We start from the raw sequence: 16,115 nt of genomic DNA, 5'->3' as shown, positions 1-16,115 counted from the left end.
ATTGTTTGTTGTTGTTTTTATTTCCTTTCCGCAAACGAAGTGGCGGGCACTTTGCTAGTCCTTTATAAATTTGCAAAAAAAAACCTTGCCAAGCCATGACTAACCTTCTTTATCTCTTCGAGTACAAACCATCGATAAACAACACAGTTATATGCCGGAAATTTGTTTTATTATTTATTTCATCTTGCTTGCGAATGACTCTAAAATAAAAACAGAAATTTTTCAAACAACAACCATTTACGGGTAATGCAGACAGACTCAATTGGTTACCTCCTATGTCATTATCATGTTACAGTTGAAAAGAAATAATTGGGAGCACTCTACTCTAATCATGAAATATGAGAACATATATCTACTATTCACATATATTGTTCTCACTATTCCTAAAATGACTCTATTCTAAAGTGCTTGAAATCCCTATTGACCTTTCCCAGCACATCAATATAACCAAAATTTGTTGATACATACCTTTCAGATACCACTGTAATTTTATAGACTTCAACAAGCAAAGGATTTTAATATTGAAATATTGAGAAAAAAGTTAAAACGACAAACTTTAGTTTAAACTACAAAATAAAATTTATTTTCTCGAACATAAAATATATTTAACAATTATTTTGTTGATTATAGATTTCGGTCAGTGCAAATGCTTATAGAAAAATAAGTGCATTTTAGTCTTAAAATTAATAATAGTTTTGTTTTTTTTTTCTACAATAAGGTATATTGCATTTCAGTGTACGTATTTGGAAACGATTTACTTGGTGACTTCGTGCATGGCCTTTGCCAAATATTCAACATTTTTGGTAGTAACGCCAGCCATTGAAATGCGTCCATCTCTGGTCAAGTAAATGCTATATTCTTTGGCCAAACGGTCGACCTGTTCGGGTTTCATGCCGCTATAACAGAACATACCAATTTGATTGGTAACGTGATCCCATGATAATTTCGAACCGTTTTTAATCAAGTTCTCCTTTAGCTTAGAACGAACACCAATAATACGATCGGCCATAACTTTAACGTCCTTTAACCATTCGCTGCGTAATTGGGGATCATTTAAAATTTCTGCAACCAAACGGGCACCATGAATAGGAGGATTGGAGTAGAGGGCACGAATTAAAATCTTAATTTGAGATGTAACACGATCGGCTTCTTCTTTGTTGGCACAGGCAACAGTGAACGCGCCAGCACGTTCACCGTACAGACCCATATTCTTGGCAAAACTTTGAGACAAACAGTATTGATGACCCTCCGATTCGAAAATGCGAATAGCCTGGGCATCATGATCAATATCTCCAGATGCAAATCCTTGATAGGCCATATCAAAGAACGGATATAGATTTTTTTCTTTAATCAATTTGGAAAGTTCCAACCATTGTTCTTTAGTTGGATCAACACCAGTGGGATTGTGAGCACAGGCGTGCAACAAAATAATGGATTTGGGTGGAATTTTCTACAATAGAAGACATTTTTCAATTTAGAATTCACAAAAAAAGAAAAGTGTTCACTTACGCTAATGTCATCTAAGCATCCCTTAAAATCCAAGCCACATGTGTTGGGATCATAGTAACGATATTTCTTAATAGGCAAACCGGCATGTTCAAAGATGGGAATGTGATTACCCCATGTTGGATTTGGTACATATACTTCACGATTGCCATCCCAGAATTTACTCAAAAATGCAGAACCAATGCGCAAACTTCCAGTACCACTGATACCCTGAGCAGTAGAATTACGTTTCTCGTGCAGGACCTGAGAGTCGCTGCCCAATGCCAATTCAATGGCTTTGTTATAGAATTCGGGAATACCTAAAATTGTGGCATATTCCTTGTTCAAATTTTTGCCAATGACACGTTGTTCAGCCTAAAATTGAATAATATGGTTTATAATGCAATCAATCGTCTCTCTTAATATTATTAGAACTTACCTTAGTTACACTAGGCAAAACCCAGGGATTGCCATTATCGTCTCTGTAAGCACCGACACCCAAATTGATGCGTTTAGGATTTGTGTCTTTTTTGTATGCTTCTGTAATGCCCAAAATGGCATCGGGTGGACCCATTTTCACTCCATCGAACCATGATCTGTAATGGGAATGAAATATTCAGTAAAGTTGGCATTCAAAAATATAAGTATGTATATGTGTTAGGTTTGAAAAATATAGAATTGACCTATAGTTTGAAATAGGTTTGAAAAGAAATAGAAACCCTTCTGAACACTGGGTGGGGTACAAAGGTTTTAATTGGAAATAAAATGTACAACCATGATAAAAAGAATCTTGTTGGCTGAGCATAGTATTTACAACACCAACAAAATCATCATCCATTTGAAGATCATTTACCATAAGATTGTTTCGTCTGAGGAGCAATGTAAAATTGCTTATGCATAATTTAGTATTATCGAAAAAAATTTCAAAAATATTGGCATAAATCTCCATAAATACCTATATAAAATGTAGTAAGATAACAAATATATCAAATCATCATACATCATTCATTAAACTAAAAATTAAAATAATATTGTCAGTTAATCCGATTCAAGTTGATATAGTTTTGTTTTTATTAGAATTGAAATTTGACCATTTGTCCAATGGAGCATAGCTGATTTGTTAGGTACTTTTAAGATAAAGATAAGTAAATAAACAAAGTGTACCTAATGGTTATAGGTATGCTATCGATTAGAATTTATTTTTTGATAAGAGTAATAAAAACAATAGTTTCCAGAAGTCACAATAAAGGTAAAAGATCATAAATGCTAAAATCAGTGTAATATCAAATAATGTTAGTCATCATGTTTAATTCTGCTTAAACTAGGGGGTCAGTGAGTGACAAGGAATGCGCTTTGGAAATTATTTGAAAAAATTTCAAAACACAAGATAAACGTAATGCTCTTTTAAAATTAATGAAATCTAATTTGTCTATTAACAAACTTTAGACATCATTCGTTTTAATAGTAGGATTCATTGACTAAAATATAAAAAGATAGCAGTTTAATCAATCAGTCCTCAAATATTAAAATGCTTAGTCGGGATTGAGAATAGAGAATCTAAGGAGGCTCCAACAACAGCCATTGAAAGGTTCTGCATATTCGCAATTTCGTGGCAAGGGATTCGAATTTGCTTGGGTGAATGATTGCCAAAGGGATTTGCTTTTTAGCCCAAATCAAAGCCGAAAGGAAAGATAAAGTTGAAGGATATCCTGTTGTATGCACGTCCACATACTGTATGAAAGCTAAAGTGGCAAGGCTGACTGAGAAACACATCCAAGTTATGCAGCATAAAAATTGTGAAACGTATTTGCTTCTCCGAAGGCCCGCAGCTTTTATCCAAGAAGAAGTCAGTCCAAATATCGAAGCCGTTCTTGACCAGAAAACCAAGAAGAAAAGCCCACTAGTAAGAAATCGTATGGAAGGTCGGTCCCAACGATGCTCGGTGATGTAAAATGTCCGACAGTCATTGGTTGCTGGTCGAAACCAGTCTTAGGAACATCATTGTTTCTGCCAAGGTATGTATATCAGGGAGACCTAGAGTTTGGCAGCTCCCTTCTCCCCATGGACATCAAGGTCATAACAAGAAATCGCTAGATTTCTTTGTTTAGGCTGTTAGTGGCCTTGTGGAGGTAGCTAACTGATGTCCGCATCTCTAAGATACCTTCCTGAAGTTCTCCAACAGCCTCCTTCCGAATTCAGATCATATATATGTCTGGTTATAATTAGTCTGACCCCTTGTAAGGAGAATGGAGGCATGCCCATTTAGGTTGCTGTGGACCCAATAGGGGAGTATTTTATACAAGGAAGCGCGAGGGAAAACTGAACATGTAGTTGGAAAAGATTCGGTTCAGTCTGAAGGAAAGCTGCAAGTTCTACGCATCTGGCAGATTAATTTGGACTACTGCAAAGCAGCTGTCTCCGAAAAGAGTAGTACGAAAGGTGAAGGACAGGGTGAGGATATGTGTAACAAGTAGGAGGAGCTTAAATGTACTTTTTCTATCTAATTACAGTAATGGAGATACGTGTATAGTAAGACTGAAGTGTGGTACCAAAAAACCATTCTTCTGTCTTCACTCCACACTCCTTTTAAGTACCAGAACCCACCGAATCTAAGTGACATTTGAAATTCAGTGGATTTATTAAATCCAGTTATAAACCATCGAAATAATAAGTTTAAAATTAAATATAACCTACAGTTGCGTGCAAAATAATAGCAATGCGGAACTGCTATGTACGAAAGTTGCAATAGTACTGCTATAAATCCTTAAAGCAATTCAATTATCTGCATCAGGCGAATGCTTATAAGGTGCCTGACCTCACGGGCTAAAATAGTTTACATAAATATGCAACTATTAAGAAACCCCATTAAAGTTTTCTGCTCAGGAGGGTTTTTTCGTATGCATAATAATAGCAGTGCAAGTAAGCCAAGTAAAATGAACATGTTAAAAGCTATTCATTTATAACTTTTTGGAGTTGAAAAGTATTTTGGAATGAAAATAAGACCAAATACAGACAATATGTGTACAAATGTGGATCTTTACAGCCTTTAGTGCATCACTGCAGCACAGATGGTCATAAACATAAAAATACATTTTCCAAGGAAAAACTTATCACATACTGGAATATATCAGTGGTATTTTATCAAAAATAATTTGTTATCCTCGAAAATCGTCCTGCGTATCCTTAAAGCAACTAACATCCATACTACGGATACTACTTTTGGAATTTTATGTAAACATAATCTGACAAAGTGAAGAAAATAAGACCAAATCTTTTGGAAACGTGCTGAATAACCACTTTTATGGATTGATATGGCCTTCAATTTTGTTATCCAGAACTAGAGCTACAAGTTTGTCAAAGATCCAAAAATCCAATCAATTTCCGAGATATGAAACCAACAACTTATAAACAGAAACTAAGATTAGCCGTCTGTAGATGAAGCCATAAAGTGGCCGTACAGTTATTGCAGATAGATTGCACTATGGAACACTTAAAAAGTCATTACATTTAAAAATCTGTTTTAAGAATATGTCGAGACTATAAAAGTCGTGGGTATCGGTTTTTAGCGGTAAATAATGTAATCTTTCAGCAATAGCTTCCAGGTCACTTCATCTACAACCGGCTAATCTTAGTTTCTGTTTATAAGTTGTTGGTTTCATATCTCGGAAACCGATTGTATTTTCATTTTTGGATCTTTGGCAAACTTGTTTGCCAAATTATTGCAACTTTCGTACATAGCAGTTCCACACTGCTATTATTTTGCACGGTACTGTATATATTCAAAAAAAAGAAGAAAAAAATATGTTATTTTATGTAAACTATTTGCCTCAACGATGTAGATTATTTCTTCTATATGCTTACAATTTATGGGAAAGATTTTTAAAAAAGTCTTTGTTTGCAGGAACAAGCTCTTTGTTTTCTATACTCGTGCCAGCATGTTTCGTTCTAAGAACATGAGCGAAACAAGCACATGTCATTACATATGATAAAACCTGTTACCGATAAAATAGAAATTGAATATTCAAAATCTCATACGTGGAATATGTGTGTTGAAATTACAGCATACATATTTACATATGTATGTTTTAAATCAATTATTGAATGATGACATGTGTATCTACGTTTGCGTACATCCTTAAGGAATCTCAAGCCAATTCAGTGCTTATTTTTGTAATATATGTGTTTTCTTGTATGTCTAATGATGATGCCCAGTATTCCCCAAAGAATCTGATTCAGAAGTTCAATATCCGTACAGGCAGCTATAGTAAAAAATATATATGTCTGTGGATAATCTTACCAAGACCATAAGAGAATTATCAAAAAAAAAAAAATCCATTTTAGGTTGTTGACAATTTCCGACCAAAGACCACAGCTCATTTGTTTTGCCGACCTTAATATGGGTCAACGTAGCCAGTGCAAAAAAAAATATTTATTGTTTTTATATTTTGTTTTCGATACATGTATGTAAATAAATCTGAACGTATTTTTCAAATGCTTGCAACTGCTTATGGCAATATACCGACTGGTGATAACAGTAACGTTCAATACCATTAAACTGATAGCAAATAAATAATATGTTGTCGTCAACATGGTTCAATAATGTATTAATAACCAATAACAATAATAAGATGTGACGTAGGCAATATTTGCACCATTCATATAATAAGAAAACATTTTGTAACATTTATTCTATACGAACTAGAAGAAAAAGCCTTACATATTTACATCTTATGGGATGATGTGGGAATATAGTCACTCAATATAATAATACAATTTATATTGTTACTATACCATACGCAAACTAGGAAATTACATTTTACAAGCATACCTACATATATATTAAAAAAAAAAGTTGATAAGAAAAATATGACTGACATGTGCATTTTAGTATTACCGGTTTTACAAAGAGAATTGAAAATGCAAAACTAGTGGGATCCGGTGTAATTCATGCACTTTTTACACATTTACGTTGTAAACTAAATTGTTTGAAGATATTTTTGTTAGACTTCCTCAAATACCTACTTTAACAAATATTAAAGAAGGAAATAAAACGATAGTCATGATTTGTTATAATTAATGAATATTGTGAATATTTTATGCCTTACATAACAACAACTTCTCAATAAAAGGGAATTAAAAACAAGGTACCCATATTAACTGGAAGATACTTTATTAAATACACTAGAACTGCATATCTTAATTTGCAAGTGGATTCCAATCGACAATGACAATAATATCATTAAAAATAGTGATACCTAATGATAATTCTGTACCTTGAAAGTAATAAAGGTATAATCAGATTAGGTTCAGTTCCGAGACTTTAGTTTAAGACATTTTTCCTTCAGTTGTCAGAATTATGCGCTATGTCTGAATTTGGAATTTCTGGCTATAGACAGAGCTCAATGCCAGCCACGTGATTTCCTTCGTAATGTACTCACGGAACGTTGAAGGCCTATATACATATAAGATGTACGTCGATGTAATCTGACTCTGTCTTGTGGTAAACATGATTCACGAGGATGCCTTAACTAGATTTAATGTTATATTTGCTTTATCTTACTGTTTTAAAAACCTACTAAGGCAATTAACGGAGGAGCATTCTACAATCAGTTATAATCTTATTTATAAACAATTGATATACTACTATTATTTGTTTTTAAAAGCTTTTCAACTCGTAATAGTGTTACAATACTTTACCTGTACATATAAAAAAAAACGTTAATTAAACTTCTTACTCTTCTCCTGCCCTTCTCATAAAAGTTCACATCGATTTTATAAATAGAATGAACTGGAATAAGCGCACATACATAATACGTATACTAGAATTCTAAAACAAAGAAATCTCAGTGTTTATGCAATATTATTTTGTTCCAAAGAGATTTCTATGCATCATCCATTGATCAAGTTCCCCATCTTTTTTGCACTTAGAATGACCTTGCAATTTATGACCTAAAACAACCCAACCAAGGGAAGGGGCAATATTTTTGTCGGTTGGTGGAGGAAAACATACACCTTCCACTCACAACAAAATCAAATTGTTTTATTTAAGATGTGTATGTATGCGAAGCCATGTAGCCAATGGAAATAATTCATCTCATTAGAACATTACTTTTTTGCAAAAACAAAAAGACAATATCCATTGCCATAAAAAAAAACAATATATTTTCATCATTACCACTAGAACAATTCCGACCATGTGTTGTGTCCATAAAGGTATCTAACATCTGTTTTACAATAGGGTCACACTTACTACTTACTTTGAACGTTGGCTGCAAATTGTTGAAGTATACGATACCAATATACGATTTGCCGGTAAAAGAGTTTTTACACAAATATTAGCCATGCTATTTAATTAGTTGGCAGTAAAAATAACCGAAACTTCCCAAACACGTCCGATGCAAGACAGGTACACGATTAAACTGCTTTGGTCAGCTACAGGGGATCTACAAGTCGCCTTTTGTAATCCATTCGACTTGTGTATTTGACTACAAGTCCCTATTGTTCTAGTTAAACGGCTTCTACACGGTATGTTTTTACATATGTCCTAGAGTTGGGCAATCTAGTTCCTGGAGCGGGACGATCTTTCTAGTCCCTTTTCCCAAAAGGAACTATTTCCTTAATATAGTTCCATAGTTCCAACTAGTTCCGAGAGCGACATAGTTCAATAAATCTTTCACATTCGTCGCATTTTCTGTTTCCTTCGTTCTAAATAGTCCCGAGACCGAAATAGTTCTTCCGTCGTGTTTTTTAAGGCCTGCGTACATAAGCTGCTTTGCCTGATTGCCTTGCTTACCTGCTTCATTTCTGACGTAATAAAAATAATAGAATAAAGACGAAATTTTGAACTGGGTTGCCATCAGTTGGAAATTGGGTCGGCCTTCTTTGTTCTTTTATTTTTTATTGAAGCAGCAAAGCAAGGCAGTCAGGCAAAGCAGCTTATGTACGCAGGCCTTTATTTCCTATCTTCCAAATAGTTCCGAGAGTGAAGTAGTTTAACGAATCTTTCTTTTTCATCTTGTGGTGGATGAATTAACATGCAAATAAATCAATTGCAGCGATATAACGAAGATGTAAAGGTGAGAACACAATGAGAAATTCATGCTTACCCAAACCTAAATTTCTGTTAAAGAACAAAGGAATCCAGGATCGCATTTGTATTAGGTAGAACCTTGCCTTTATTCATTTATTTATTTTATTTATTAATTTATTTACTTTGCAATTGAAGCCAGTTTACAATTCTATGGCCAATTTAAATATAATTACAAAGAATCCACATGAATATCATAGCTACTCGAAAATATAATTAAGTAATTACATATACAGTTGAACCTCGATTATCCGTGAATCGATTATCCGGGAACCTCCATTATCCGTGATACAAAAGAAATTTTGGACTCTGTTCCATTTCCTCTATTTTTCGTTATAAACTTCATTACCCGGCATTAAGAGAACTCTTTCCAATTAATTTGATTAAGCAAACAAAAGGTAAACAAACAAAAACTGGAAATTGTCCCGTATTACACAATTTGTGCATTTATGGTATCACAAAAACCATGGGACAAAGTCAATTCAGATGAATCACATGATGATGATTTTAAGTATCTTTTAAAATTTTGCTGGATTGGCGTAACAAATTTAAAAAAATTGCAGATATTCATATTATTGTACGATACTATGCCACTTTTACTTTAAAATATGTTCTAAAACTGCATAAAAGCATTGCCTCCATTATCCGGGAAAATCGATTATCGGTAATGCCTCCGGTCCCGACCATCACGGATAATCGAGGTCCCACTGTATTTTAATAATCTTAATAGGTAATATACATTAATGATTTTAAAGAATTAAATTCAAATTTGTTTAAAATAACTAGCACAACATTATTTCATTACTACTCGGCTATATAGCATGATGAAATGATAAATGATAAATAGATCTTGCTATATAGCCTACTTATAGAAAGGAAGTATTATTTATAATGTCTGAATAATTTTAATAAGGAATGTAGTTTTTGTTTGAAACGCCTATCATTACATTATTTCATAGCTACTCGGCCATAGCCACTTAAGTAAGAATCAAAGGATCGAAAGATCGATTTTTGATTCCTACGTAAGAATCGAAAAATCAATTTTTGAGTTCTAAAGCTGGGTACACATTGTCAGTTCTGAATGACAGCTTTGTTGTTGCTTGCTAGTGTGGCCGTTCATTTTTATCCTTCATCATGCAACCGCAAAATGTTTTGTGGTTGCTGGATGGTTGGACAGTTATCGATACTTGAGAAATATCGACATTCAAAACTGACAATGTGTACTGCTCTTAAGTGGGGTACACACGATCAGTTTTGACTGTCAGTTTTGCTCAAATAATCGGTTGATTGCCAGTGTGGCCGTTAATTTTTGTCAGTCATCAGGCAACCACAAAACATTTTGTGGTTGCTGGATGGTTGGACAGTTATCGATAAATACGAAAAATCGACAGTCAAAACTAATCGTGTGTACTCCGCTTTAAGTAAAGCTGAGTACACATTGCCAGTTTTGAATGACAGCTTTGTTGGTGCTTGCTAGTGTGGCCGTTAATTTTTGTCATTCATCATGCAACCACAAAATGTTTCGTGGTTGCTGGACAGTTGGACAGTTATCGATAACTGCGAAATATCGACATTCAAAACTGACAATGTGTACTGCTCTTAAGAATCAAAAGATCGATTATTGAGTTCTAAGTAAGAATCAAAAGATCGATTTTTGCTTGGGAATACGTATCCCTAGAACGAACCGAACGAGAAAGATAAAGACCTGCGTACATATGCTGCATCGCCTGGTTGCCTTGCTTTCCTTCTTCATTTCTGGCATAACCATGGCACAAAATACAGGTACAGCTGCAAAATCTGCTGGTTATAACACTAGTTGTCAAAATTCATTATTGTGAAAAAATACACATACAAATTGTAAACAAGCAATTCACAATAATACATTATTGTGACCAAATTTGACGTTTGGTATGATTTGATCATGATGAAATAATAAGGTGGCGTAAAACGACCAGCTGATTGGTTTCAATCTGTCAATTTTTTGTTATTGTGAATTAATTAATCAAAACGTAAACAAACATTTTGACAGATTGAAGAATTTTCGGTCAAATCAGAGTTGTAATTTTTCTCCTTACGTGACCTTATAAATAGATCTTGGATTTGATGTAACACCTTTATATTCAACCATGGGAATAACATAAAATAAAAGAATAAAGAAGGCCGAGCCAATTTCGAACTTGGCTGCCCTTTTCTTCTTTATTCTTTTATTTTTGTTATGTCAGAAATGAAGCAGGAAAGCTTGCTTTGCTTCAGTAAAAGAATAAAGAAAAAATCAACCTAATTCAAATTCGTCTTGGCCGTTCTTTATTCTTTTACCCGAAATAAAGCCACGCAAGCATGAAAAATGCATTGTGTTGCTACCTTAAAGGGGTGAGTACATAAGCTGCCTGGCCTGCCTACCTTGCTTGCTTCTGATAAAAGAATAAAAAAGAAAATGGCAACCCAGTTCGAAATTCTTTATTCTTTTATTTTTATTATGTCAGTAGTGGGATTCTGTAACTCATTTTTACTGTTACCGACAAAAATCGGTAAAATTAAATCGCAAACTTATGACTAAAAACGTAAAGAAAAGTTGGCATCACTGTTTGTGCAATGGTAGAGGCTAGCGACTACTTTTTATACTTACCGAAAAATTTCGTTAATTATCGAAATTATAAGCATTTTAATTTTACCGACAATTATCGCTAACAGCAAAAATGATTTACAGAATCCCACTACAGGAATGACACAAAACTTTACTCAAACGTTGGATGTGTTTAGGGCTTAACTTACCGAAAAATTTCGTTAATTATCGAAATTATAAGCATTTTATGTGTATAAATAAGTAAATGAAATGTACCTCGATATAATTGTATGGTCGCTTAGTCCCAATTTACATTAGGCGAGTTTACTTGCGGCAATTGTCAGTTTGTGGGTGGGAGAGGGTGTTGAGAGGCAAAGGGTTACCATATACCTCACCTCTCTCTCCATCAAACTGACAATTGCCGCAAGTAAACTCGCCTAATGTAAATTGGGACTTACATTCGAAAATCGAATTAGCAAATAAAGAAGAAGAAGATAAGCATACTAAGTCCCGGGCCACACTACAGTAATTTCACTAAAATTTTTATATGAAATTATGCGTCTCTAGATCGACGTCCATAGTAGACCCAGCAAAAAGTTTGCATCCGCGGATGCAGTTAAATCACTAGAACAATTGCTGGAGTACATCTTTTCCTATGAATTCACCTATGAATTTTACAAGAGAGCGCGCAGCTAGGGTGCACTCCATTCTGCTTCTACGGCACACGGCTAGGATGCACTCCATTTTCGGCCCAAATCAAAGCCTTTGTGTTTTGGATTGAATTTAAATGTAGTCTAAAGATGTTATAAAACGCAAGCCATTGCAAATATCCCAAAATAAATAAAATACATTGCTTATTCGTGTAAAACAATAATATTTGCTGTGTTCCAGAACCTGCAAGAAGCTACTTCTTTTTACTACGATAACATTTTTTCTTTTATGTTATCGGAAAAAATATTAAAAATTAGTAGATTCTTGCAGTACTGGAACAGACCAATTAACTTTATTACATTAACACAAATTATAAAAACTCTCCATTAAGTTTACTTCCTCTACTCTGCTTTTTATGACATCGAAATTAATATTGCTTCATCATCCAAATGTTTTTTTCATTTGTCATCCTACTTCAGTTCAGATTCAAAAATAATTCACTTCAAAAATAATTTGCGTCTCGTGAATTAAACCATCATCAGACCATCCGCTTTTTCACATGTATGACATCAGCTGTTCTGTATATTCCCAGCAAAAAAGTGTGGAAGTAGTGCAAAGCAGAGTTATGATTACAATAGCTTTGTTCCTTTACCTGCCTGAGGTTACCATTTCTTACCATTTTTAACCTGCAAAGCGTTCCTTTACTTTAACAAGCATACAATTTATATGAGACCAGTTCACCACTTTTACCATTTTTTGCCACTGTTACCATTTTTTAAAGTATAGGAACAGACCAAATACATCTTTCGATGCAGTCCACACGGAGTTATGAAAAAATGCACTCAGCTCGATACATTTTTGAAGCACTCGCTTAAAGATACCTAGCCAAGCAAGCCAATTTTTTTTATCCCTAAAAATGTCGCAGTCTTTTTTTCTGAACACAAGAAAGAGTGTCTAAAATTATAAGAATTTGTTTAAAAAATAAAGAAATACAAACTAAAGATACGAAGATTGCTGTAATTCACGAGACGCAAATTATTTTTGAAGTGGAGTTGGAGTTTTTTTGGAAATCTGAACTGGAGTTGGAGGAAAAATGAAAAACCATTTGGATGATGAAGCAATAAAGGGCTGCGTACATAAGCTGCCTTGCCTGCTTACCTTGCTTACTTCTGATAAAAGAATAAAAAAGAAAAGGGCAACCCAGTTCGAAATTTTCTCGGCCTTCTTTATTCTTTTATTTTTATTATGTCAAAAATGAAGCAGGAAAGCAAGGCAATCAGGCAGAGCAGCTTATGTACGCAGGCCTTATCAGTTGCGATGTCAAAAAGCCGAGCAGAGGTAGTAAACTCAGTTATGATCAAATTTAATGGAGAGTTTTTTATAATTTGTGTTAATGTAATAAAGTTAATATTCTTGTTTTACACGAATAAGCAATGTATTTTATTTATTTTGGGATATTTGCAATGGCTTGCATTTTATAACATCTTTAGACTGCATTTAAATTCAATCCAAAACACTACATCAAAGGCTGTGATTTGGATCGAAAATGGAGTGCATCCTAGCTGTGTGCCATGGAAGCAAAATGGAGTGCATCCTAGCTGCGCGCTCTCTTGTAAAATTCATAGGAAAAGATGTACTCCAGCGGCAATTGTTCTAGTGATTTAACTGCATCCGCGGATGCAAACTTTTTGCTGGGAATGGAATTGACAGTTTAAGTCGAGTGGACTTCGCAAATGTAAACTTACTATTACCATGATTAAGTGCATTAAAGTCCCAGCAAAAAAGTTTGGAAGTAGTGCAATGCAGAGTTATGATTTCAATACATCTTTCGATGCAATCCACACGGAATTATGAAAATGCACTGCGCTCGATACATTTTGGAAGCACTCGCTTAAAGATCCCTAGCCAAGCAAGCCAATTTTTTAATCCCTACAGTCGCAGCCTTTTTTTCTGAACACAAGAAAGAGTGTTAAAATTCTAAGAATTTGTTTTATAAAAAATAAAGAAATACAAACTAATGCTAAGTTTACATTTACGAAATCCACTCGATTTCAACTGTCAATTCCATAGCGCAAACGTCTAATGAAATCTCATCTGAAATCCATTGGATTTCATTTGACGTTCAACCTATGAATTTGACAGTTGAAAGACGCATAATTTCATATCAAAATTTTAGTGAAATTACGGGACTTAGAATGCTAATAATTTCGATAATTAACGAAATTTTTCGGTAAGTTAAGCTCTAAACACATCCAACGTTTGAGTAAAGTTTTGTGTCATTCCTGTAGTGGGATTCTGTAACTCATTTTTGCTGTTATCGATAATTTTCGGTAAAATTAAAATGCTTATAATTTCGATAATTAACGGAATTTTTCGGTAACTTAACGATGAACATGATGAAATAATAAGGTGGCGTAAAACGACCAGCTGATTGGTTTCAATCTGTCAATTTTTTTGTTATTGTGAATTAATTGTATGAAAACGTAAACAAACATTTTGACAGATTGAAGAATTTTCGGTCAAATCAGAGTTGTAATTTTTCTCCTTACGTGACCTTATAAATAGATCTTGACGATGAATAAAACGTAGTCGCTAGCCTCTACCATGACAGAACTTCCAGGTAGTGGTATCACACCAGCTGATCGAATATGAAAAGTCAAATCCCTTTATAAAAAAAATATTTTTGTTGTAATTTCCCCAACAACATAAAGAATGTTTTGACATAACATATTCAAAATTTTACGATGCCACTACCTGGGTAATTGTGCCATGGCCTCTACCATGGCACAAACAGTGAAGCCAACTTTTCTTTATGTTTTTAGTCAAAAGTTTGCGATTTAATTTTACCGATTTTTGTCGGTCACAGCAAAAATGAGTTACAGAATCCCACTACTGGTAGAATAATAAAGACAAATTGAAACTTGGCAGCACTTTGCCTTTTATTCATCTACCAAAAATGACACAAATCTTTACTCAAACATTGGATGTGTTTTTAGCTTTATTAGCTGTGTCTTTTTACGTGATAATTAGTAATAATTATTACTAATGTTGCAGATTTTGACAGTTGTATAAAGGAAAAGTTGCTGAAAAAATTGTTTCAACTACATTTAGTAAGTAAAAAGACACACCAATTGTGTTTTCATAAAATCGAAAATAGATCATGAGAAGTCGATTTTCTCAATTCGACTTTTATTTGGATGCAACATATCTTTTATCATCTGCTCGATTGTGAGTCGTTTGCCAATAATAAGTCCCTGTTTATACAGGGAAAGTTCATGGGAAAGAAAATTGAGTTTATGGGCGAGGGATTAGAGAGGAATAAGAGGGGGTACACACACTTCTGTACTGGCAAATTCTGTTTTGTTTCGTTTTTCTTCGTATACAACCTGAAGTTGGCTGCAGATTTGTTTTTGCATTTTCTTTCATTTCATTTTCTCTGTCGAGAAACAAACAACAGCGGAGACAATTGAAAAAAAAACCATTTGGAGAAAAAAAAACTATTTTTTTAAGCAAAAACAATTCGAAATAAGTGGAAATATCAAAATTAAAATGCAATTCAAGGGTTCCTTTAATAATTAATTGTTTATCACACACGTCCATTTTTACTTTTCATTACAATTTTGCCTTGGCTTTGTTTTTGAACGGCGCAATGAGAAAATGAGTGTGAAGAAGAATAAGAAAAATTATAAAATTGACACAAACATGATTTCCGTGTCTAAACAACAAGGAAATTTTAAAAGAAATTGAGAAGAAAAATTTTCTTTCCAGTTTGAATGTCTAAACACGTTCTAAAGAAATATTTTTCGACAGTGAAGTGTGTCGTGCACTTAAGAAGGTTAATGTTCGCATATTTTCGGAGCAACAGTTGCCATGCTTTTATGCAGGAGAAGAAGAGGTCATTGCTACTAAAATGAACCTCTCTTACAAAATCGCCAAATTCCTCCAAAGCCGAATCTTTCTCCTCCAGAGACATATGTTGAACCTCCAATATGTATATTTTAATTCTATAGCTGAAGGACACTTCTTCACTTTTTTTTAAGTAAAGTATACTTCACTGGAGTTCCCTGGAGTTTAAGGCGTCCTTCTATTAATGCGTGCACACAATTCACTAGTAGATGCATCATATCAATGCCCCACAGTAAATGTTGACCTTTCACAGGTTCGCAGAACAGCTCAAAATGTCTCAATGGCGTCAACAACTGAACGTGCTGCGTCTGTGCATCGCAGACATTGAACTCTATTGAGAGACCAATTTTACCCGCAGCCGTATAAATTTTTGAAAGCCATTTTTAATATCTTCCACCTTATACACATCCTTCAACGCAACTC

The 16,115-nt window shown here is 34.1% G+C and overlaps 1 protein-coding gene across 1 annotated transcript; it reads right to left on the bottom strand.

The window, feature by feature from the left end:
- Nucleotides 1-555: 555 nt before the first annotated feature.
- Nucleotides 556-7,951, bottom strand: Got2 (glutamate oxaloacetate transaminase 2). Its single transcript, XM_073969094.1, has 4 exons — nt 7,743-7,951; nt 1,925-2,081; nt 1,510-1,860; nt 556-1,450 (listed from the first exon to the last, which is right to left on the bottom strand). Exons 1-4 carry the CDS (start codon nt 7,826-7,828, stop codon nt 755-757), a joined length of 1,290 nt encoding a protein of 429 aa, XP_073825195.1. The 5' UTR covers nt 7,829-7,951; the 3' UTR covers nt 556-754.
- Nucleotides 7,952-16,115: the final 8,164 nt, after the last annotated feature.

The sequence above is a fragment of the Musca autumnalis genome, unplaced genomic scaffold (genome assembly GCF_047663935.1).
Source record: "Musca autumnalis isolate F117 unplaced genomic scaffold, ASM4766393v1 scaffold_2, whole genome shotgun sequence".
Classification (NCBI taxonomy): Eukaryota; Metazoa; Arthropoda; class Insecta; order Diptera; family Muscidae; genus Musca; species Musca autumnalis.
The sequence above is the reverse complement of the archived record's forward strand: the minus strand, read 5'-3'. Positions and strand labels throughout refer to the sequence as shown.